This window comes from Herpailurus yagouaroundi, unplaced genomic scaffold (assembly GCF_014898765.1).
Source record: "Herpailurus yagouaroundi ecotype Mexico unplaced genomic scaffold, PumYag 140, whole genome shotgun sequence".
NCBI classification, from domain to species: domain Eukaryota; kingdom Metazoa; phylum Chordata; class Mammalia; order Carnivora; family Felidae; genus Herpailurus; species Herpailurus yagouaroundi.
This window is the reverse complement of record NW_024412395.1, coordinates 37,170,642-37,196,162: the sequence shown is the minus strand read 5'-3', so window position 1 is coordinate 37,196,162 and position 25,521 is coordinate 37,170,642. Positions and strand designations below refer to the sequence as shown.

General features: G+C 36.9%; 1 protein-coding gene across 3 annotated transcripts in view; it reads right to left on the bottom strand.

Moving 5' to 3' along the window:
* Positions 1–25,237, bottom strand: part of KCNJ3 (potassium inwardly rectifying channel subfamily J member 3) — a 154,308-nt gene extending 129,071 nt beyond the window's left edge. The window contains exons 1-2 of one of the 3 annotated variants that reach the window (XR_005790300.1): positions 24,078–25,191; positions 13,206–13,422 (exon numbers count right to left, since the gene is read on the bottom strand). Coding sequence is in view for 2 of the 3 variants with exons in the window: in XM_040475114.1 (XP_040331048.1) it covers positions 13,206–13,422; positions 24,078–24,779 (919 nt within the window). In the remaining variant the exon portion in view is untranslated. Of the gene's footprint in view, positions 1–13,205; positions 13,423–24,077 lie in introns of all 3 variants that reach the window. The other 2 variants (XM_040475114.1, XM_040475115.1) reach the window with 2 other exon arrangements.
* Positions 25,238–25,521: the final 284 nt, after the last annotated feature.

Sequence of the window (25,521 nt, the reverse complement as noted above, 5' to 3'; positions counted from 1 at the left end):
TCATAACAATTAAGTGCTACATTTTCTAGTCTTTACTTTTCTACTACCATTTCCAGAAACTCCTTTTTCCCATTACTCCATGCATACTCTGTGTCTTTAACCATGCAGATATCATTCAGGACCTGAAACATACCAAGTTTTCTCTTTCTCTTATTGTATTTGCCTAAAACAGGGCTTAGCAATGTTGTTCAAGACCAGACCTATTTATAAAGCATAAATCTCTTGATTGCCTTTCCCCTTTGCTCAGCGAGGCAAGGAGCAGATCTGCTCTAAAACTTAGACCCTAGTAATAGAAAATCCTTGATATGTCTTAAAAAAAAACATAGTCTCCATCATTATAAATTATGTTAAATTAGAGAAGAAATGCATTTAAATAACTGAATCATTGTTGGTAATGAGAATGCCAGAATAAGAGTCAAAGCACAAAAGCATATTCCAGACTGTTCCACCAACTGCTTCCGAAAAGATAAGCAAGTTGTTTTACCTCACTGAATCATGCTTTCCATTTCCCTAAAATGGAATGTTTTAACTAGATTATCACTAAGAGGCATTTTATCTTTTATAGTTCTATCATTCCAATTCTACTATTCAATTATATGACAGTTGTTTCAAAAATCATAAATGTGTCTCTTTTCTTCTGCCTCTCAACCTTTTCTGGTTCCGATGATATCATGACTTCTAGTGTAAAGGAAGAAATATGCTTCTTCAAAGCTAAAAGTAGCATATTAGATTTTACCAAGTGTTTCCAAGCTAGAGAAGACATAATATCGGGCAGATATCATTAAATGACCAATTCAAATAAGAAACAATATTTTAACTGGTATCTGTACTCCTGGTCTAGTAGAACTTGAAACATAGGAGGGCACTCTATAAAAGTTAGGTGCCTTCCTTTAGTACATTTAAAGATAAGCAGAATTCAGTTGGACTAGATTGAATTTAAGTATTCAATAACTGAATTAAAAACAAAAGACCATGAGTATACTGCACAGAATGAACATAAAGAGTTCTGCACCAGAGTCTCCCCAATTTTAGCCAGTTCGCCTTAAAAACTTAAGATACCTAGACCTTATTATAAAGGACTACTGTGGGGCACTACCATTTTACAATCTACAGGCCATAACATATTACAATCTTAAGTAAATGAAAAGAATAAGCCATAGAACTTTGAGAAGCTTTGCATTTCGTGTATAAAAATTAAAATGGAGAGTAATGAAGCATATTTGAAAAAAGGCCACTGGGAGAAATGTAGAGCAAAGCAAAACCAGGAAGAAACAGATAACACATGTTAAGACATTTTTGGAACCGATAATGCTAATCTGAATAAATACACATATACAAAGAGGCTACATCATTTTCTCTCTACATTTTCTAAGTAGTGCTGCCAAATATGGAAGGATTGGAGCCATTTCTGGGAAACTGCTGAATCAGGAGCATGAGTCAGAAAGTAAACCCTTAGCACAGAAAAAGTACTAAAAAAAAAAAAAAGTGTTGAGAGCTCATACACAAACAGACATACATTCAGTTCATAAGGTCCAAACTTTCTGGAGTCATCAAAGCACCATGCACTCTTCTCTCTCCAAACTTATCTCCTTATATTATGTGTATTTGGAAGAAATCTGTCCTCCTGAGGAAACAGATTTTACCTGGATCTAAATGTTGAGGTACATACAGCACAGAGTTGGTACTGCTTGTGACTAAAGATGGCTCTGAAAACTAATGGCAGGGCATTTTCTATCTTAAATGACAAGAAATCTAAAATAAAAATAAAATTAACCAAAATAAAATAAAGTGCTTAAGTTACATTAAAAATTAATTTAGAGACATAGAAAAAAATTGCTTGACAGTAATTTAAGGGAGACTAAGATGCTCCTTCTCCAAAAGCCTTTAAGATGTAATTATCTCTCTGAAATGGTCTAGACATCACTCTTCTCTGAACTAGGCAGCAGGAATGGATCATGAGCTATTCTCAGGCTTATGAATATATTTTTGGCACAGGAGGTTCAACAAATACACCCCATACATAATCAACACATTTAGGTTATATCCCAAGGGTAAGTCACCCTTGGACAACAAAAAAAAATTTCCTCCTTCCTCCTTTGCCCCATGACAAGACCTTCTCAATTTTGTAATGGCACTCTATTATCATCATTAATAGATATTAAAATACCACAGCTTATATAATAACTTCATATTTCTTATTACCTCATTCAACATTTATTTTCAATAACAATAATAATAGCAGCAATGACTTTGCACTTGAATTTCAGTTCTAAGCTCTCCTGAGCAGAATGGGCCAATGATCTTAGCTCTTTTTCAGACAGAGCCCAGGGCATGCAAATAACAAAGTAATAACTAATAAAAATGAAATAATGTCAAACTGGGCCTACTGTCCTTATTTGTCAAAATAAACTTAGTCTATCTGGATCTCAACTCTTACTCATTATCATTTTTTATTAAAAAGCATATTTATATTTATACTTAATCTCTACAATCTCCAAAGAATTTATCCCAGAAAACTCTTCAAATAGTTTAGCTTTAAAGACTAATAGCCAGTATAGGGGCACCTGGGTGGCTCAGTGGGTAGGGCGTCAGACTTCAGCTCAGGTCATGATCTCAAGGCTTGTGAGTTCAAGCCCTGCATCGGGCTCTGTGCTGACAGCTCAGAGCCTGGAACCTGCTGCATATTCTATGTCTCCCTCTCTCTAGCCCTCCCCTGCTCATGCTCGCTCGCGCTCTCTCTCTCTCTCTCTCTCTCTCTCTCTCTCAAAAATAAATAAACGTTAAGAAAAAATTAAAGACTAATAGCCAGTGTTAGTATAAAATTGTGAAATTGTTCTTTTGAACTTTATAGGAAGCATAATGACATTCTGTCCTATGAAAAACTAAATAACCACAGTGTTCTGGTCTAATGCATGTGTTGCAGTTTCAATGATCAGAATTCTCTCCATCAGTGAGTGGCACTAACATCCTTGCTTGGCATTTATAGTACATCTTCACACAATGTTCCACAATAGCTATCACATCTTGTTCTCGGTTATGATGATGAATAGCAAAGCATTTTAATTCATACTCCTGATTTTCACTGTTTTTCTACCCATATTAATTTGCATTTGGCTACATTGATCAGCACAGTCTGCACTGACACAAGGCATTCATCTCTGAAGACTTTAGAAATATAAAGAGCCACGGACTCTTTCATTTTTATAACATGCCAATGTGGTACATTAGGTCAAGATATTGCAGCTGAGTAGTTAATTCAATAAATATAAGTGGCTTTCCTAGTTGCTGGATTGAGGCAGTCTCAAATATAATGCTCTTAATAAGAATCACCTTAGATGCTTATTAAAAATATAAACTTCCTGAGCCACAAACATCAGACATTGTAACACTGTAAATCTAGGTAAAAGCCCAGAAGTCTGTATTTTATTAAGTATACCATGGGGTTTCAACACAGTTGGTCCCAAAACTCACACTGAAAATTTCTGAGAATGAGTTAATGTCTAAACTGTGAAGTTCCCTCTCATTGGACTATGCCACATCTTATCCAAAACTGCTTAAACCAATAACAATTCTCCTATGCCTATATTTGACAATTAGCTATATTATAAAGTTTGCTGACTTATTTTATTCATATCAGCCATATGCAAGATTGTGACAAATATAGTGTCACCCTCCCCAAACCACCTCTCTTCCAGTAATTTACCCAGACCAACCTCCTACACAGCAACAGAAAAAAGTCCATCCTAACATGCTAGGATTATATTAATTAAATATCCTATAAAATATAGTAATGGAAATAAGAGAAAATGACATATATGAAAATAGTCTTTATAAGTATTTGGGGGGGCTCCAATGCTGAAAAAGGTGGAGTAAGGAAAATGGTGGAATAACTCCAATCATGAGTTTGAGAAGGTCTAGTCCACTATTATGACCAAATATTCCATTTTGCTCGACTCAGTTTTAGCACTGAAAGCCCCATGCCTCAGAAAGCTTTCAGTCATAGGTCAACCAATAGGTTGGTCACCATATTTCATACTTCAATATTTAGGCTTTAAATTCATAAGGGACATAAAAAATGCCTACAATGGCCTATCAAAAGAAAATGCTAAAGTAGGATTTTATTTAAGAATTGCTCATGAAAACTAAGGCCTTGGATTAAAAAAAAAAAAAAGGTACCACGGCACCCTAAAATTTGAGCTTTATTTTTCACTCAACGGATTATTCAAGAGGGGTCTCTGAAAAAGAATAAAACAAAAATCACAATTAAGAAGCAATAAATACTCAACAAATATATAATCATAGAAGTTACTAGGAGGAGTATACATTGAGATTTCCAATATATAGACATCCATGTGTTATGGACTTTTAGCTGATAAGGTAGAAAGCCTTCTGAAACACCAACAATTACTTTCAAAGGTAACAGTAATCTGGGCAGGAACAGGAAAACCAAAGAGTTAAACGAGTCACCCCTTGATTGAGGTCCTGGATAAAATAGGTATGAGGGGCCCAATGTTAATGATTTAGAGTCTGAAATGAGAATGGATAAATAAAATTTCCAACGGTCAGAAGAGCACTAGCTCATTTACAATTCCAGCTAGGGGAGTTGCTGATCACTGTTTTCTGACAGATCACTGAAGAGTAATGATTAATTACATTTAATAAAGCTAAAGGGCGTAGATCATTCATAGGGGAACATTATAGGCACATCTCAATTATTTAAAGTTGAACGTCTGCTCTGTGATTTATTCATTACAAAATGTCGAGCTGTTTTCACTACTAAGGAGAAGAGTTAGTGGTTTTATTTACCTTCCTCCATTTATCTTTTTGTTTCTTTGGGTTCTTCAGTTTCTAAGTAGCCTGAAAAACTTCAGTGGGAAGGATCCTAGGGACCTTTTCCCCATTCCTGTTTAATCCCAACTAATAGCTTTGAAACCAGAGGCCTTTTTAATTATTGTCAACAGTCACATAGTTGCCTGAGCCAAACAATTTCAAGCAGGACCTAATTACCTCTGGTCTGGACTACTGTAACAGCCTAATAACTGGTCTGTCTCCGGTCCCAGCCCCATTCAATCCAAGGGGCTTCAATTCAATTCAAACCAGAGGGACCTTTCAATCATGTAAATATGACCATGGCATTCTACTGCTTCATATCTTTCAAGGGATTTATTGCCTGCAGAATTAGGTCCAAACTATGACTCAGTGATAGGTTCATCTCCAGCCAGTTTCACTACACATACTCTATACTCTGACCACACCAAAATTATTTGATTCCTCTGACAAAATGAAGCCTTAGTTGCTATCCCTCTGGCCAGGGTGCTGAGCTCTCTTTACCCTTCTGATGACCATTTGCTTCCCTTCCTGTCTCAGTTCATGCTATGTCGTCTGGTGGGGTGGGAGTGGGGGTGTCTTCTCAGACCTCCTGAAGAACAAATCCATTGGGGATCACTATTCTAGGCTCCTACTATAGCCTGACATATATCTTTTTTGAGCATATACTGTTAATACTCAATGTCACTCAATTTCTTTCTCCCTGAGGATGTGGGCTTCTTCTGTAATCATTTCTATACTGTCTTACACTTAACATGGATAATCAACAGGCATGTATTGACTGATTTCCTATGAGAAACAATCTGTAACTCAGAAAGCAAGCTTACAAAAAGAGAGAAACTCTATTAAAATCAGTTAAAAATAACAAACAGATCAGAAATGTTTACTGGGATCTACAAAGTACAAAATAAACAGCCATAAAACAAAGTCCTCAATCTTAGAAATTTACAGTTTATCTGGAGATGTAATAAAGTACATGAGTGATGAATGTGAATAATTATACGTGTATATATACATAAAGCAAATATATTTGCAATAGTGTACAGACTATTCAGGACATGGTTTCTCACAATAATGTGCTAATTTTGCAAGTAACTTGGGCATAAAAGGAAATGCAGGCAAATGAGCAATATTAACTGAGAATTCATGAAATAAAACTAGTAGGGCATAGATAACAATAATTTCTAACTCACTAGTAATCAGAACAAAATAATGTCAAATTGGCAGAAAAATTATAATATACATTTTTTGGCAAGGGTATGAGGAAATGGGCATCTTCATACACAACTGTAAGTTGTTAACAATATTCTGGATAGCAATCTTGACACACATTAAAAACCAACAGATTCATATGCCTCTTTACCCAAGAATTCCATCTCTAGGAATTTATGTAACTTTGGTGGTAAATTAATTAAAACTATGGACTATAAAATATTCATGTTATTAAAAGGAGATGCCTAAATGTCCCAGACTAGAAGATAGCAAAGATTGGTATGCAATAAAGCCATTAATTAATTTTTTTTACATTTATTCATTTTTGAGAGACAGAGACAGAGCACAAGCAGGGGAGGGGCAGAGAGAGAGGGAGACACAGAATGAGAAGCAGGCTCCAGGCTCTGAGCTGTCAGCACAGAGCCCGATGCGGGGCTTGAACTCATGAGCTGTGAGATCATGACCTGAGCCAAAGTCAGATGCTTAACCGACTGAGCCACCCAGATGCCCCCAATAAAGCCATTAAAACTAATGGTGTAGAATTATAATTTGATTTGAAAGGTGTTAATACATTAACGTAAGTTATAAAACATCACATGTAGCATAATAACAATATGTCTGAATGCAGACATGTGAAAGGTAAATGACCAATACGGTAACAAGAACAGTATAGTGGTTGAAATTAGGAGTGAAGATTTTATTTTGCATATTTATGGTTTTTAATTGTTCTGTAATGAGCATGTATTTAATAGCCCTTTCATAGTAAAAACAGCTCTTTGAAGCGAAATATTAAAGAAAAATATAGACTAACAAAACACACATACAAGGAAGACTGAATAAATGTGGTAGTGAAAATGGTATTACTACAGACACAGGTGTCAAAAGTGAGCATCAGTATATGGACATTACAGTACGAAGAGCAGCCTTATTTTCCATGAAGAAATACATGCATTTTAATATGGTAGTCATTGGAGATTTCTGAGCACAGGTATATCATGAAAGTAGTGTTGTAAGCAAATATACGGGGCAATAGTGAGTAATCTTCATGTAGAGAGAGATCTTAAGTCCACTCCTGAGACAACTGGTATAATTTAGAAGCATTATTATATGGGCTTAAAGAAGAACTGAACTGAGAGACATCAGTAGGAGAGAGGAGCAGCCAAGCACCCTACTCCTTTGGAGCCTTTTCTGATACCTCTCCCTGGAATGCCCTTCTCCCAGGTACTAGCTTTACTTAAGACACGGTAGGCTCAAATGTCATCTTCTCATTATACCACCCTGATTTCCCTATGCTCCCAATCCCTTTTGCCTTATTTTTTCCATAGCATGGATCACTTTCAACATCCTAGATGAAGCACTTCATTTTGTTTTCTGTTTCCTACATAAGAATATATATGTTCCCTCAAGGGCAGGAACTTTTGTTGTTGTTAACTAATGTGTCCTCTAGGATCAAAATAGTGTTTAGCCTCTAACAGTTGTTCAACAGGAACTTGTGGAGTGAACAACTACATATAAAAAGGGAAAGAGGTAGAGAGTCTGAGATAAAACTGCAAACACTAATAGTGAGAAACTTTCCCAATGAGGATGTTTAATTTTCACATAAGATGAGGACTTGGTATTCGGACAAGCTGACTCTGAATTAAAACAGTGGCATCCAGGGGCACCTGGGTGGCTCAGTCTATTAAGCCTCCAACTCTTGAATTCATTTCAGGTCACGATTTCATGGTTCATGACTTCAAGCCCTGCATTGGGCTCAGAGCCTGCTTGGGATTTGGGGATTTTTCTCTCCCTCTTTCTGTACACCTCCCCCCCCCGCCCCCAAACTGCTCATGCTCACTCGCTCTCTCTGTAGCTCTCTCTCTCAAAATAAACAAATACATAAACAAATATTTAAAAAAAAACAACAAAAAAAATAAAACAAAACAGTGGCATCCAAGTAAGAAAAATGCCCTGGAAGTTAAGGATAACTATAGGACCATAGTTGGTGAGGTTTCATAGCTAAGGATAAAAGGAATAGTGGACTTGTGATTATTTTGTGAATTCAAGTTAAAAAAAAAAAAGAAAGAAAAGAAAGAAAAGAAAAGAAAAGAAAAGAAAAGGTGAATATCTAGATTCCCAAAGAAAGAAGGTAATGGCAGAGATTTACATTTATAGGAAAAAGGAGGAAGCAGTGATGCAGGATATAAGGAACAACTGGAAAGTATAAATTAGAAGAAGCAGAAAAATAAAGAGAGGGAGAATGTGATGTCATTGAATCCGGGGACAAACCAGGAGTATAAAGGGACAAATAATGAGTTTTGTATTTTTTTCAAAGATCTCAAAATGTCTGAGAGCAAATACAGTCAAAGGGATATTAGATATTAGGTATGTTAAGTATAGGAACTTGAGTCACGGGGTGGTAGGGTGCAGAACTAGCTGTAAAGGAGATGGTTTTAGACAAGAATAAGGACACTTTTCCCCACAGACACCCAGAAAGAGAAGATAATTGTGAGAAAAGGATAAGGAGAGTAAAAAAAATGTATAAAAATTGAAGCATCACATTCTTTTTGATAGAATAGGTGGAGATGATATGCCAAGGAAAGGATACGACAGCTGGGACTGGGGGCATGGTAAGAGAGAAAAGGTCTAAAATAGCTCCCACAGGGAGAGAGCCTGGGAGTACAGAAAAGACAATTAAAAAGACTGCCAAATAGCAGCAGAGAGCAGATTGAAGTTTGAAAGCATCCAGTTCTAATGAGCCAAATCTGCAATGCTGTTTGCCTCTAGCAGCGCTCTCTCTCCTGGGAAAAGCAGCAGAGGGAGCAAGAGGGAGAGGTAACACAGGTTTTAGGAATTTGCTGGACTAGCAAAGAAGCAAAGGTTATTAATGAAGAGGCAAATCTCATGCTCCTCGTTGGGAGTGAAAATCTAACTCATTTGTAGCAAGGATGGCAAAAATGCCCGAGTCTTATCACTGAAGGGCACTTCCAAGGAAGTGGGGAAAGTAATTATTGTGAGTTCTGAGCCAAAAGCTAAAACTTTCAAGGAAATTAGAAAGATTCTCATTTCTCACCACCACCACCATCACTCCTGCGGAAACTACAGGAATGGGAAGAAGCAAAACCTAAATGAGACCAGAAGACTCTTATCAGAGGACTGCTACAAAGTGAGCAACTTTGTTACTGTGTGTGTGTGTGTGTGTGTGTGTGTGTGTCTGTGTGCGCGCGTGCGGGCGCATGCTGGGGAAGGTGGGCTAGACATTACCACTAATACAAAAAAAGTGGTAACTGTCTAAAGTTTTATGCATTTCTAAGACATTAGGGTCACTCATTTTTGTTTTTCATTTTTTAAATCTTATTTACTCATCTTGAGAGAGAGAGCGTGATAAGAGCAGGGGCAGAGAGAGAGACAGAGACAGAGGATCCCAAACAGGCTCTACACAGTGTCAGTGCAGAGCCCTATGTAGGGCTCGAACTCACGAACCATGAGATCACGACCTGAGGCAAAATCTAGATCCAGATGCTCAACTGACTGAGCCACTTAGGTGCCCCAGGGTCACTCATTTTTAAATAAACTACAAGAGAACCTACTAGAAAAAAAATGTATTTTGTTTATTACACAAAGTTTGAGGTTCCTAAATTATTCCTCTACCAGATAATTATTCCTCTACCACACGCCTTGCTTTTTAATCAAATCCCAACACTTCCCATTGGTACAATACAGTTGTTTGTAGGGCAGAGGTGGCCCCTCCACCTCTTTGACCTCTCACTCTACTCCCACATTGTTCACTCTGCTCCAACCACCTCTGCCTCCTTTTAGGAATAATTCAAGCTGATTCCCAACTTAGGACCCTTGACTGCTATGCTGTTCCCCCAGACAGGCCTAGGAAGGCCTTCTTGACAGTCAGGCCTCTGTTTAAGTGTCACCTCGGAGAGAACTCTTCTGTCAACCTTAAGTGCCCCAAGATGCACCCTTTATCCCATCACCTGGTTTTGTATTCCATCACCTGTTTTATTCCTGACACATTTTACCTCATAACATCTTGCTTATTTTTCTTGTTTTGCCATCCACCTCCCCCATTTAATATGACCCCTGTGAGGTAAGGGATTCTGCCTGTCTTAGCCACCACCATATGACCAGCATTTCAAATACTAGCAAGCACACAATATACATTCAATTATTTGTTTGATGAATGAATGAATGATAGGCACTTATATTTTAATGCTAAATATGATGGAAAGTAACACTGAGTATATGGTTTACTCATCAGACTGTGTACCAAAAAACATGAGAGATAAAAATTATATTGCTTCTCTCTCAGAACATCCCAAAATATCGTATCTATCTTATTCTAAGCAATAAAATATATGAAAAAGTAAATTTGACCGTGAATGGAAGGACAAAGGAAGAAACACCCATGACGATGAATCTAAATACATCTCAGTGAAGATATAAATGATCAAAATGACATAAAAATGTTTATCTTATTTTTACTAACCTCAGGGAGGTCTGGAAATATAGGCAGATTTTACAGAATTTGAACAGTGTGGGATTTAATTAGGGCATATACATAAACAAAATGTCAGACAAATTTTCCACAAAATAACTCTAAAATTATGAGTAATGTTTTTACTGTTTGTCTTGCTATATAAGATCTAGAAACATACTTAATTAAGAGGCTAAGAGGAAGCAGATCTTAATCTCTTCTCCATAAAAGGCAATCTCAAAATAAGAAATTCAGTCTCTAGTCAAGTTTTCACACACTTTATGGAAAGTATTCTCTGACAGTTCAGTGTTACCAAAAAAAAAAAAAAAAAAAAAAAAAAGCAAAACAAAACAAATAAACAAACAAAAATCAGGGGAGGAAATGTTAAAATCTGAACTCTTAATGAATAATTTAATGTACAAAACTCCTAAAGACCTTATGTAGGACATTATTTATTAACAAATTCTTCTGAAATCTGATGAAGAAAAATCAGTTAAGACACAGGTATATTTTCAAAACAATATTTTCAAAACATGTTATTATTCTCTTAACATGCCCATGTAGAAGCCAAAACTGAAAAGATTAATGAACAAGGAAACCTCTAATGAACCCAAATGGAGAGATGTTCTACAGAATACCTGGACTATACTCTTCCGGTACATCAAGGACAAGAACACAATAGTACAGTTGAAGAAGTATTCCATCTTGAGACTAAGAAGACAAGTAAACAAATGAAGGGCAAAATCCTTAAACTGATGTTGAAGGGAGGTGCCCAGATAGCTATGCAGGAAATTACTAGAACAGATGAATTTGAACATAGACCCTGAGCTAAATGACAGCATTCTAACATTGTTAAATTTCCTATTTTTTTAATTGTACCATGATTCTTTAGAAAAATTTTCTCATTCTTCAGGAACACAAACCAACTAGGGATAAACAGGAAAAAATGGATGGATGGATGGATGGATCGATCGATCCATTGATCAATATATCAATTGACTGGCCTAATGAAAAATTTCAAAGACTGTCAAGTGAAACAGAAACTTCACTCATGTCAGTGATTAGAATAACAATAAGTAACTAGTAAACAGATGTGTCAAAGATAGAACCATATGCTATAAAACAAAAATCAATAAAAATCACAACATCTGCTGTTTTAAGTTCTAACAATATATTATTTCAATAGATGAAACCTTATAAAAATTGAAATTGAAATATAAAGATTTATTGAAGTAAAAACTAAATATAAATATTTATTCAATAAAATATACCACGACATCATTTCAATTTTAAATTAAAAACATAATTGGAGGATTTAAACCACAAAATAGTCCACAGAAATCAAATTCCAGACATAGATTGATAAGTTAAATCTTTACTCACTGTCCTTAAAAATTTTGATTTTTAAACTGAAACACTAACAATAAAATAATAGTAATACAACATGCAGCTTTGGGGTGGTTATTACATCATTCTTACTTTATAGAGAAAGAAAAGAAGCTTATAGAGATTAAGTATCTTGCCCAAAATTTAAACAGTAGTCTGTGACAAATGTTCAAAGATTATAAGAGCCTGCCTTCCCTTGCTCCTTGGACAAAACTTTATGCCAGGATGGGAAATTTTTTCTTTATGTAACACTTCCAATCTTAGTATAAAGCTTGAACATGTCTACATTACTGCCAATGTTACTTTCAAAATTCCTATAGTTTATATATAATAATTAGCATCTTAAGGTGGAGAATGACATTGGTAGAAAAAACTCAAAGCTAAAATATTTCTTGCTTTTTCACTACTTGCAGAAAGGGCAAAAGTCAAGATACACACACATACACGTATACCTGCACTTATTACGTGTGTGAGTGTGTGTGTGTGTGTGTGTGTGTGTGTGTGTGTGTGTGTGTGCGTGCACATGCATGCGTGCTCATCTAGATATTATATTGGTTTCAGGCATGTAGTAGGTTCCAAATCACTGGGCAATAGTCAGACCCCAAATAATGTGCTCCGATTTCTTGTTTATTTCCTTTGCAACCTGTCTCTCCTCACAATGCAGCAAACTGTGACTATTTGGGACATACCAATATTAAAGTGCATCTTAAGGAATGACATACAGGACATAACTATACCAAAGCAGAAAAAGAAGAAAAACCTCTTTTAAAAAATTTTTTGGTCAAGGTTCAGCTGAGGAAATCTACTGACCCACTTTGAAATTAAAATGCTGTTTTAGCACAGACACACACAGGGAATTTTCCACTGAGGTTGCACATAGTAGCATATCAAAGCTCTACCAATGACACCCGAAACACCATCCCCAAGGCAAGAATATGCATGCTGCATTTCGGCAGCTCACTAATTACCCCGAATTTATCTTAACCTTAAATCTTTAAAGAAAAATTATGATTATAGGAAATCCAAGTTTGCAATTAAACTAGAATATCATAATCATTTCTAGGAGTCATCTCAGTTTCTTTTTTTTTTTTTTTTGCAGTATTCCTGACTTATCGTTACATATGCAATCATCATAACAGTAATCTTCACTTTCAAAGTGGTATCAACTTAATATTACGAAGACATAAGAGACAAGTCATTACTTTCATTATCGTGAACTGAGACATTTCGACCAATTCATGACAGATATTGTGCATGTAATATAATGTTATTATGGAACAAAGAAATTTGATGACATATCCATGTTTTTACTCACCAGTTGTTTCCACAATGCCTTCTAGGATGACGACAATCTCGAACTGTTCACTTTGCATGCTTCGCTGGGATAGGTCATAAAAGGGGCTTTTGGCATCGATCACGTGGCAAATTGTGAGGGGGGAAACAAGAAAAAGTTGATCTGCCCCTGTACTAAAACCTACATCCAGTTCAAGTTGGTCAAGGGGAAGGAACTCACCCTCAGGTGTCTGCCGAGACTAGACAAGCACACAGAAAAAGAGAAGAAATCACCACTTGTACTGAAATTTTCAAGGCAGCCCAACAGTAATTTACATCATTGCCAACATTCTGCACTATCAATCATCTGCAACAAAATCCAAACAAATCATTATGCAGCTATGTTCTAGCAAATGGGCCGAAATCCCACATAGCTCATGGGGAACATACATGCATTATTTATAATATACGACTTACTATAATTACCATTCCCTAACTCATGAGCTTTGGAGAAATGCCTGGTCCAACAATGGCTGTTAGCACAAACTGTGGAACTGAGTGTACATGGCTACTGCTTGACATAAATCACTCCAGGATAACTCACTGCATGCCAGATTTGTTTTCCTCACAAAGCAAATAAGTAAGCAATTCTTTGGAAGTTTGTTGAAGCTGAAAAAGGTTGATCATAATTTAAGAAGAGATTTATTGCATCGTTACAAAGCAAAACAACAATTTTTCTAGGACTTTTGTAAGGTAACAAATCGATATAAACTTTTATATTAAAGTGAAGATGTTATCATATTATGTATCCGACAGCTCACATAATATAAGGAAAAGGCGTATGCTGTTAGCTGATGGCTTTCAAACTCCTAATAGTATACTGTATCAAAGTGTTTAGCTCTCTATTTTATGAATTTTAAAACACACTGTAAAAATTGTGCCAAATTGAAGTTTTTTAATCAAAATGCAGTTAGAAATCTATACTGGGTAAACTTACAATTTACCAAAACTTTCGTAAGTTGGTGGCATTCAGTATAAGTAGAAATCATCATAAAACTGAAATTGCTTACATGATAACAGTCTGAAAGATTAATTAAAACTGACTATTAACAATTAGCAAACCATGCAAGTAAACTTCTTTCTGTTCTATTCATTCTCACTTTATTTTCCGTATCTGTTCCTTAGAAGGATCATGTATAATAAAACATTTGTTTAATTTAAATGATGATGCCAGTAAAAAGGGTTAAATAGTTGCATACAGAAGAATGTGAGGGAAATGGGGCTTGGAAGAATCCAATATATTTAACAGACTCTGCCAAGCTAATTTAACAAACAAAACAATCTGTAACACTGGTCTGTCCAATGAAGTGGCAATTTAAAGACAAAATCCTTACTTTCAGGGTTCCAAGAAATACAATGGCTTTTTATGTGGAATAAATGAGTCTGAAAACACTGAGAAATATGGTTTAGTAAGATGTCCTCTGTGGCAAAATGGAACCAAGCGAGCGGTAGACTGTTAGGGCAGTGATTGTTGCCGAGTCTCAACGGCAAAATCAGTCAATTAGGCAGGCTACTTTGTATTTAGTGATACTCAGGAATTTTGTTTGTGTAGAAAAAATTCAATGAAATACTGAGCTATGACTTGTGAGCAGTTGAGGAGGAGAAGGAGAAGAAGAAGAGGAGAAGGAGGAGGAGGAAGAAGAGGAGTAAGGGGAGGAGGAGGGAAGAAGGGGAAGGTATTGGGGAAGGAGGGGGAGGAGGAAGAAGAGAAGAAAAGGGAATGGGAGGAGGAGGAGAAATAATAATCATAATCATAATCACCACAATAATAATAATGATTCTGACAAGAAAAAAATCCAGGGAAAAACCTGATAGTCCAAAAATAAAAAGAGTAGTTCTAACAACCAATGTTGGAGAAAACGAGACATTTCTAAGCCAGTAGAGTCACCTATGCTTCTAAATTCATTCTCAAATTAGTAAAACATGAATGAGACTAGCACTGTTCCAACTCTAGAAATGCATAACAAGTATTCATTAATATTACAAAATAAAAGCCAAAAACAAAACAAAAACAAATAAATACAAAAACCCTAAGTCATTGTTCTCTCACCTAGTAAGAAACAGGTGCTATATAAACACAAGGTGGTATTCTGATGTTTATAATTAGTGAACAGAATTTAGGTCGTTTCACTAACTATTCTAAGCTCTGCTTTTTCTGTACTAAATGAAAACGTTCCCAAAAATAATTCGTTAAGAACTCAATTCTCCATTTATTTTAAAATAATTCTCCCCCAAAAGATGTTTTCCTAATTTTTATGTATATAAATCAAAACTAAAATTAATATATATATATATAAAATTAATCCCTTCCTTTCTATACCTGTGCCCCATTCTAAAAGGCTGTAATCTATTAACTTTTATATTCTCTGATCATTCAACAAACCATAAAGGGATGTGGCCTAAAAACAAGCTTTCAGGAGAATGCCAACCTAGAATAAGAAATATTCCATTTTTAGCAAATCGGTTTATTCACATAGAGGTAATTTAGAGTGAAATACGTAGGAGTCTGTTCCGTTCAGACTCCATACATGTTCTGATTTTAAAAATTTGTTCAAAATTATACCTATGTATAATTATACCTATGTTCCCCCTCCCCAAATGCTTTATATGCTATCCAAGTCATAGAAGAAACAAAGTTGACAACTGTACCTATTATGTGACACTACGTGGAAAGTAACACTTTCCTTACTTTGAAAGATGTTTTCCATGCTTACATATTTTTCAGATAAAATTCCCTGCATACTCATTGAAAATTATTTTCCAGTGAATGCCTTATAATTTAACCTTTCTTTAAATTGCTCTGAGACACCATAGGTATCCACAATTTTATCCTTTGGGTCTTCTTCCTTCATGGTAGGCCAACAAATATTTCAACTATAAATACGTTCACCTCCCTGATTTTTGTTCACTTCTCTAACCCTGTGATAGACTGGGAAGCCTATCAATCACTGTGAAGTAAATAGAAAGATGTTCTATTTAGAGGAGTGAAGGGTGTGGTTTGAGTATGGCAGGTGCTTACAGTACTGCAATTGTTTGAAGTCTGAGCTCCTGGCTAGAGCAAGGTTATCTTATCAGTGCTCAGCCAAATACTTACAATGTTCCAGAAACCTACATACACTTACCAAATACATTTTCAGAAGCACACACATTTTACTATAGGCTTACAAGGAATTCTAATCTAGGCTTTTCTAATTCTGGTGCAATTCCAGAGATTTTTCTGGAACAAAGAGGGGAAAAACCCTATGTTAGTTCTAAGTCTCTCAACTTGTATAAGTGGAGTGAGAGAACTTTTGTTCAAGGAACTGTGATATACACATGTAAGTGAAAAAGGAAATACAGAAAAGAGTTAGGTATGTGCCTTCATAAAATTAAAATGTGCTCTCTATCTTGAGTATATGATAAATCAGTAGCATTGATATTCCATCAGTTTCAAGTTTTCTTATTTAGCTATCAATTACCATATCTCACCCAGGAATTTTTGTAACAGGCAAAAAATTGTAGATAAAAATCAAGCTAACCTTTCTTTACTATGTCACCTTAAGAATTTTGAGAAGAAATCTTCATTAATAGAGCAGTTTGCTTATGGTCCACATTATTTCCTTTAGCTCTACAAACCTCCTAATCCTAAAGGGTATGCAGAACCATGATCATTTCCTAGATAAAAATGTATAAATAAATACAGTCAGGATCAATAATAATTAAAAATAATTGCTAGAGACTAAGATTGATGTTAGTAAATTGTTAAAATTTCTAAAAATCTGATAACTACGGTTAACTTTTTCTGATGAAATAATCATTTAGATCATAAAATGATTCAATAAGAAAGTGAGAAAGAGGTCCAAAAAAAAAAAAAACAGTTCATGGAAAATTTGAAATTCTCAAAAATTTAGAACTCAGTTTAAAAACACAAGGACCTGAAGAATGACTTCCATAAAACTTTTATTCTCATTTGCATGGAATTTTGGGAAGAAAATAGGCACCTTTCTGCCATTTTAAAGCCTTTCTGGTTGACTGCATTATAACAAATTCTGAGTTAAGAAAAAAATTAAAGAAATCTAAGGCTTAAAGTTTAAGTTTACTGTACAAAAATTATAAGTAGAACATGTAGCAATAATTTCTAAGTTATCCTTCAGTATAAAAATTTTGCTATTTAAAAGTAGTATTTTTATGATGTACATTTTAATTATATATAAAATGACTCTGAACTCCCATAAAGTCTAAAAGAGAGCTACAAGATAATCAATTACAAATTCTGACTAAAAGTGGAAAAGAGATTCAAAAGTCACAGATGCCTGAAAAGGACTATCAATGTCATGGACTTTATAGACAAATAGTTTTCATATTACAGATGAAGACTGTTGAGCACATGTCCAAAGACACACTGCATGCACACGTGCACACACACACACACACACACACACACACACATACACAGAGCTCTGAGATGCACATTTAGAACTGCCCTGGCAGACCTACATTTGGCCATCCTCCTCTGAGAGATTTGCGACCAGTTGTCCACATTCATTCAACAGGAACACACTGCACCAATACAATCAATCTCTTTGCAGCCTTTCTCCCATCTCTCCAACCCATAACAGTGTTCTAATTATAACCACTGTACTCTTTCCTAGCTCGGAGGGAGGCTAGGGGAATTTTGAAAAGAACATTTAATCACTACCATCTGATTCATGAGATGTTCCTCTATCATATTCCAAGGCTTGTCCAGTGCCCGACTACCTTCGACAAGTCCCCACTGGAAAAGGCCAGTGGTTAGGAAAGGAAAAGAGACAAAAAGAGGCTAAGACGGAGAGAGCAAGCCCTTCCTGGCCTCCAGCCTCCTGCTATTTTATCTGTAATTTCATTTCTCCTCTTTAAACATGCAGTGTGTGTGTGTGTGTGTGTGTGTGTGTGTGTGTGTGTTGTGTGTGCGTGTCGAATATAAGCTGAAGACACAGAGAACGTAAAATGAGGTCCGAGTGCTATCTGCAAGCTAAAATTAGGAAATAAGCCAAAAGCAGGTACAAGAATAAGCAACGAAAATGTCCTGTGACTCGAAGCAGTTCTGGCAATGGTTTTGGGACTCAGATCAAAATTCAAGTCCGGTACAGGAGAGTGTGGACCTGACCTAGAATTTTTTCTGGACTGTCTATAACTACATTGCACATTTCTTCTGGCTCCATAAGCTTGAACTCCTATCAAAACTCGGGTAGAAAAAATATGACCAACATCAAGCCTTAAATAAAAAATTTTAATGCTGAGATAATCATCCATAAATATGTTTATTTTTATGACAAGAAAGTACCTGATAGAATGGAATGGAATTTGTCTTGTAATAAATTGTGTGAGGTTTTTACACCATTCAAATGAAGGAACAGGTTTATAAGTCCTTGAGGGCCTTTTATGGAATTTATAACTGTGGACAGAATTTGTAACCCTACATGCACATTTCCCCTCCTACTCACCAAACACCCTCAAATCCATCAAATGCTTTTTCCTACTTCTCTTTATCATTTGTTCTTACCTACTGCGGTTTATTTGTGGGTCTTTATGTCCCTTATTTCTGTTCACACTGTTCCCCTGAGTACAAGCCACTCTGTACTTTTCAGGAACCATATTAAAAATAAAACAAAACAAAGCAAACAAAACAACATATCACTACTACTTTTTAAAAGAATGAGAATTCTGCTTAAAAAAAAACAAAAACAAAAACAAAACAAAACAAGTCCTGTACCTACTGGAGAATTATTGTACTTGTGTTGAAGAAAGCAAAGCTAGGCCAAGTAGGAACTGTGCTTTCTTTTTAAAGACATAATGAATCCACCTAAAAAAAAAAAAAAAAAAAAAATTCAATGATTATAGGATCTAGCCCTTAGAATTCTGGGGAACTCAGTCTTAGGCTTTTTGAATATTCTTACTGACAGTTTGTATAATATTCAGAAGAACAGTGTTTATTAGATATTCATTTGTGGATTTAATTTTTTAAAAGGTGACTAATTATCTCAAGATCAAAACAAAATTGGCCAAGTCCAATTGGTGGAAAGAGTCAGTCATACAAAATAAAGTCACATAGAGGCAAACACATAACTGCATTTCAGTGCAAGGTATGAAATGGAGACAAATAATAATATATGAAAAAAAATCAGGAATCATGTGGTCCAGAAATTATTGTGGTTAAAAGATTAACAAAAGGTTAGGACATGTGAAGAGGATAAAGAACTTATTGGTTTAAAAACAACAATTTTGGGGGCGCCTGGGTGGCGCAGTCGGTTGAGCGTCCGACTTCAGCCAGGTCACGATCTCGCGGTCCGTGAGTTCGAGCCCCGCGTCAGGCTCTGGGCTCCGATTCTGTGTCTTCCTCTCTCTCTGCCCCTCCCCCGTTCATGCTCTGTCTCTCTCTGTCCCAAAAATAAATAAACGTTGAAAAAAAAAATTAAAAAAAAAAAAAACAATTTTGTTTTTTATTGCATCTGAACTTGCTCACGTTCATATGGGGAAACTAGACAGCATCCAAACTGAGTATTCATAGAAAGAAAATTTTATTTATAAAGGTAATACAAAAAGAATATATATGATACATCAGAAGGTGATTGCACACCAGTACCTTTCAATAAGTGAAAGTTAAGGGTTGCATAGCTGCTCTCCTAGGAAAGAGAGATGACTATAGGGGCGCCTGGGTGGCTCAGTTGGTTAAGTGTCTGACTTCGGCTCAGGTCATGATCTCGGGGTCTATGAGTTCGAGCCCAGCATCAGGCTCTGGGCTGACAGCTCAGAGCCTAGAGCCTGATTCAGATTCTGTGTCTCCCTCTCTCTCTGCTCCCCCACCCCCACACACTCTGTGTCTCTCTATCTCTCAAAGATAAATAAATGTTAAAAAATTAAAAAAAGAAAGATAACTATATGCAATGAATAACAATATGAAGAAATACAATTACCCTTCTGTGAGAAAAATGTATCCTTATTTCTACATTTCAAAACATGTATCCAATAATAATTGCTTTTAAATTTACTTTATGTAAATATAGTTTGACTGAGTGCCTATAATAAACACATGATGGCTTCTGAATAATAAGTTAGTGAATTATTGAATAATGTATCAAGAAATATTATTTAAATCTTCCCTAACAAGGTGTACGTCAAGGGCAGTCAACTATTAGTGTTAGATTTATAGAAAAGAGTGAGATTTCTGTATCCTTTAAATCCAACACTAAATTACAGGGTCTAGAGTTAGAGCCATCAGCCTCAAGTTTAGGAATTTTTATTAAAACTTTCAACTGAAAGATACATTAATTTAACATGAGCAGGCTATGTATTAGTTCCTATAGTGTAGTTTTCTTGTTTTTAAAGAAAGGTACCTAAAATAAATTGAAAATTCAAAAAAAAAAAAAAGAAAATTCAAATAAAGCATTAATATGGAGATGAGAAGAGGAAAAGAGAAAATATCCATTTTAAAAGAACTTCCTGTAGCTACATTTATTTAAAAAAAATTATACATTTTAAAGAATAACTTTCAATTATATCCTTCAATTTTTATTTAATATGTCCTTTTTTTCCTGAGAAAAAAACCAACCACTGCAGGCATAAAGTTGGAAGATGCATATTTGAATACCGAAATAAACTGCAGTTTTGCAAGGTTGAAAGACAGGAACAGAGTTGAAATAAAATTTTGCTTTCACATAGGGGTGTGTGGTTGGCTCAATAGATAGAGCATGTGACTCTTGATCTGAGGGTCCTGACCTCAAGCCCCATGTTGGGGTTAGAGATTACTTAAAAAAAAAAAAAATTGCTTTAATATAAGACAGAGAAGTTTTATAAAAAAACAAAAAAACAAAAAAACAAAAAAAAACTTTAATCAAAACTTAGAAAATTAAAAAGTATGCACGTAAAATTCATAGTAGCAAGGATAAGAAAGACATATCCATGTTCTTACTGTCTTCCCAAAAACAGAAATTACTTTACAATCATTAAATAATACTAATACTGAAAAATAAGTTTTTTATTCAAAAATAAGGAAACAATAGAAAAAATATAAATTAAATTAGATAATAGAAAGAACACAGACTAGAATTATCATTGATGATTATGTTTTTTGTTGCCTTAAGATTCCAAATTTCTGTATATCAAAAAAATACATCTTATATTTAAAATGTCACACAGAGGTTAAAAGAGGAAGCTAAATATGTGTAATAATATTTAACAAGAAGACTGCATAAGACTGATATCAAAGCATTTTAGTTATTACTTGAAGATTATGGTACAGCTCCTCTTTCAAAATATAGTTGGCTGTCTTAGGTCACTTCATCTCAGTCCCTAAGAGAAAATGAGAGTAACTTATTAAGGGCAAATCTCCCCTCTAATTTTGTTGAATGTTATTAGTTCCCTAATAAACAGGACTCCTTTTTAATGAAGTCTAAGGAACTGACAAGAAATATGATAATTCATTTTAATTACCATGGCTACAGGAAAAATCAACTCAAACAAACTACACTAATTGGCTGGCTAAAGAGCTGACCAACCCACATCACAGAAAGCAGGAGATTTCACCAAAATTTTGTTGAAGTATAAACTGACACCACATGTCAATTATTTTTACTTCTAACACTGATCTCTTCTAACAAATCATAAGAATTTTATAAGAATATTAGGTATATTAATTTAAACAGATGTTGTTTTATCACCTTGTGTTAATATAGCACCCTGATCCAAATTTGCCAATGCCATACATTTTTTATTATTATTTTTTTTAATCAGGACACTCCTTAAGGTATATGTGGTACATAACCTTTGCGTAAAAATTACCAGTGTCCTGAACCACTTTTACACTGGATACTTCAGATTCATTGTACCCTTGTAAAAACAAAACAAAACAAAAAAAACACACACACACAAACAACAACAAAAAACTGATACGTAGATTAATTCTAATTATTCTCGCTTTGTTAAAATTTCATAAAGCCTAGAAACATCTAAAATATGTTGCCTCCAAAGACTCTTGTTTTAATAAATGATTTTATATATTTGAAAAACTAAAGAACAGCAATAAGTGACCTTTAAAGCCTAATTTTACATTTCTAATATCCAATCAATATGGCAAACTATTCTTCAGTAAGAATCTCAAAGTGTCACATAAACATGAATTCCTTGACAGAGAAGTTTGCACTATATGAATAAGGTTTTCCTGTCTTCCAGGTAGCTTACCTAAAGAGAGAGATTATACATCTTGATCTATTCATACAAACAGGCACATGCAAATAACATCACTGCAATAAACATGTCTACAGCACAACTGCTTAGCCTAATCCACACAACTCACTTTAATGCAACATGCTAAGTTATACAAAAGTATGCAGTTCACTGAAGCTAATGCAAAGAACATGCTTTCAAATTATTGATTCAGTTATCTTAATGAATAGGCACATCAAAACAAAGTTGAAAGTTTGCCAATAATCTGTGCAGAAGTTAGTATTTGTTACTGTCCATGGCATAGTAAATACATGTAATGATGTGGACTGACTGGACAACTGAGCTATGTTAACTCTAACACTTTACTGAGCAACATGATGAAAAGTAATTAGGGTTAAGATCTTATAAATAAATAATGGAAATGACACAAGAGCCAAACTTTTTAAAAGCACTTTTAACTACAATGTAAGTTGAGGCTGTTTAAAACAATACACTCGCAGGGTGGAATTGAAATTTCAAAGGCAAAATTTCAACTTAAAGATTTACCAGATTTCATTTTATTAATGCTAAATTCTGAATCTGGCTATTGTTCTCTATGCAATCTTAGACAACTTTTTAAGATTTTATTTGAAGTCACCTTTTTCAATTTATGAACATTTGAAAACTACCTAAGGCAAATACCTCAAAAAATTGAATTGGAAAAAAAAAATTGTTGAATTAAATGACACATGGAGAGAGAACTGAGCTTTTTATTCCTCATTCCCAGGCTCTAATTGGGTGAGTGATGAGGGTGGGCTTCTCGTTTGTACTGGTGCCCTCTAAGGACTAGATGGACTTTGCTTTAATAAACACTCCATGTGCAATCTGTTCTAGCATTTACACTACTGATGGCAAGAAGCAATCTTCTTTAATGGATGCTGAAAAGCTTCAAGTGAAATCTGTAATTGACAAAGGTTTCACAGAAACGGGCAATTAAGAATAAAATTAAGGAGACGCTCTACAGGAAAAGCACTCAAGCTTTCACAGAATACTACTACTCCAGGAAAATATTTAGTAAAAATAAAAATATAAAAGGACCAAGTATTGTTTCTTCCACATTATTAACTACTTCTGAGGTCACTGCACTTGTTAAAAAGATGACCACAGAGTTAATGTTAGCCTAAAGAAATAATCCACCTGCTAATACTCTTAGGAGGAAAAAGAAGAAAAAGTAAAGAAAAGCCTTAAGTGAAAGTTAAGGCAAGTTCAAAACCGATTTCTTCAAAATAAAAGCTGCTCGGTTTTAGTACCTCAAGATTGGTGGAGTAGTGTATTGACAACAAATCAAAAACTCTTTAAAGAGCGCAGCGGTAAGGGTAGGGAGAACAAGGCACTCTAGCTCAAGGCTCCAGGAACCAACACCACTGCGTAAGTGTTACTAATCCAGAAAGTGATAAAAACACATCCGAATTATTAATATAAGTAAGAGCACGAGAGTGAATGGCAAAGGAACAGAAGTCAGCTATGCTCTTATTGCCCAACCCTCCACCTCTTGCCTTTCCCCCACCCCGCGCCCTCTAGGAGGTTTACCTGTGTGATAGGTTAGACTAAAAGTCTGGGGATAGTTCTCAGGTGAGCCAATCTCCGCCTTTGAGGGTTGGCGGGAGCCTGGTGAGAAGGGGCGGGTAACACTTACTTTGAGCAGCTTACAGCGGATCTGCGCGGAGACCATGTGGCTGTTGCGCAGGTTGCCCACCCGGAACATGAGCGTGAGTTTTCCGTCCCTCATGGAGATCACCGCGTGCTCGCTAAACATCAGGGTCTCCGCGCGCTTCTTGGGCTGGGACATCTTGATAAACATGCAGCCGATGAGGAAGGCGTCCACGATGGAGCCCAGAATGGACTGGAAGAGGAAGAGGATGATGCCCTCGGGGCACTTGTCGGTGATGTAGCGGTAGCCATAGCCGATGGTAGCCTCGGTCTCGATGAAGAAGAGGAAGGCGGAGGGGAAGTTGTAGACATTGGCCACGCAGGGCGTGTAGTTGCCGACGTGGGCTTTGTTCAGGTCGCCCCGAGTGTAGGCGATCACCCACCACATGGACGCCATGAAGAGCCAGGCCACGGTGTAGGTGAGGATGAAGATGAAGAGGTTCCAGCGCCACTTGAGGTCCACCAGGGTGGTGAAGAGGTCCGAGAGGTAGCGGCTCGTCTCGCTGCCCAGGTTGCCGTGCTGCACATTGCACCGGCCGTTCTTGTCCACGAACCGCTGCCGCTTCTTCTTGGGCACAAGCTGCTGCTGCGGGCCCTGGCCCGGCCCCTGGGGCTGCAAGCCCGACCCGCTGGACGAGGTGGTCACTACCTGGTAATCGTCCCCAAATTTCCTTCGGAGTGCAGACATAATACGGAGGGGCGAGCCAGATTCAAACGCGAAGCGAAGGCGCAGGGGCCGAGCGCTGCAAACCAGCACCAATGAGGAGGTGGGGGCGGGGGAGAATGGGGGGACAAAAGCGAGCGCGCCAGGGGTGGGGGGCGCACCCGGCCGGGAGCTGCGCTCTCTGCCCCCTGCGGACTCCTCTCCTCCCCTGGGACAGAGGCTTTCTCAACAAGCTGAGTCTTAAAACAAAAAAAGTGTTCTCGCGCACTCAAGGCAGGAGGGATGCAGGGACCAGGAACCCAAGCGCAATTTTGCCTCCAAGGTTTTCGAGGCTTCTCTTTTTTTCCCCCACCATCGGCATCCCGGGCCACCTCTTGCCTCGCCACAGCCCTCCTCTGCGGCAGCACTCCCAAACTGACTTTTAAAATTAATGAGTTGACCGGCGAGTCCCACCCCACCTGCCAACTCGCCAGGCTGCCGAAACTGCGCTACCTGCTCGGACCAGACCCTCCCCCCCTCCCCGCCGCTACCCGATCGCCCGCCCCCCGGAACAGCTCCCGGCTCCCCCCCGCCCGGCACTCCCGCCTCCTATCTTTTGGCCAAAATCCCGCCCAGAGGCATGTCTGCCGGGCACTGGTGCAACACCCCCCCACCCACGCCCTCCGGGCTCTGAGTCCCCCGCGCCGGACTCCAGAGACGCTCCCGCCTGGCGTCCGCGGGCCGCAGAGTTTCCGCGGGCGCCCCCAGGGCCCTCCGACGGACTCTC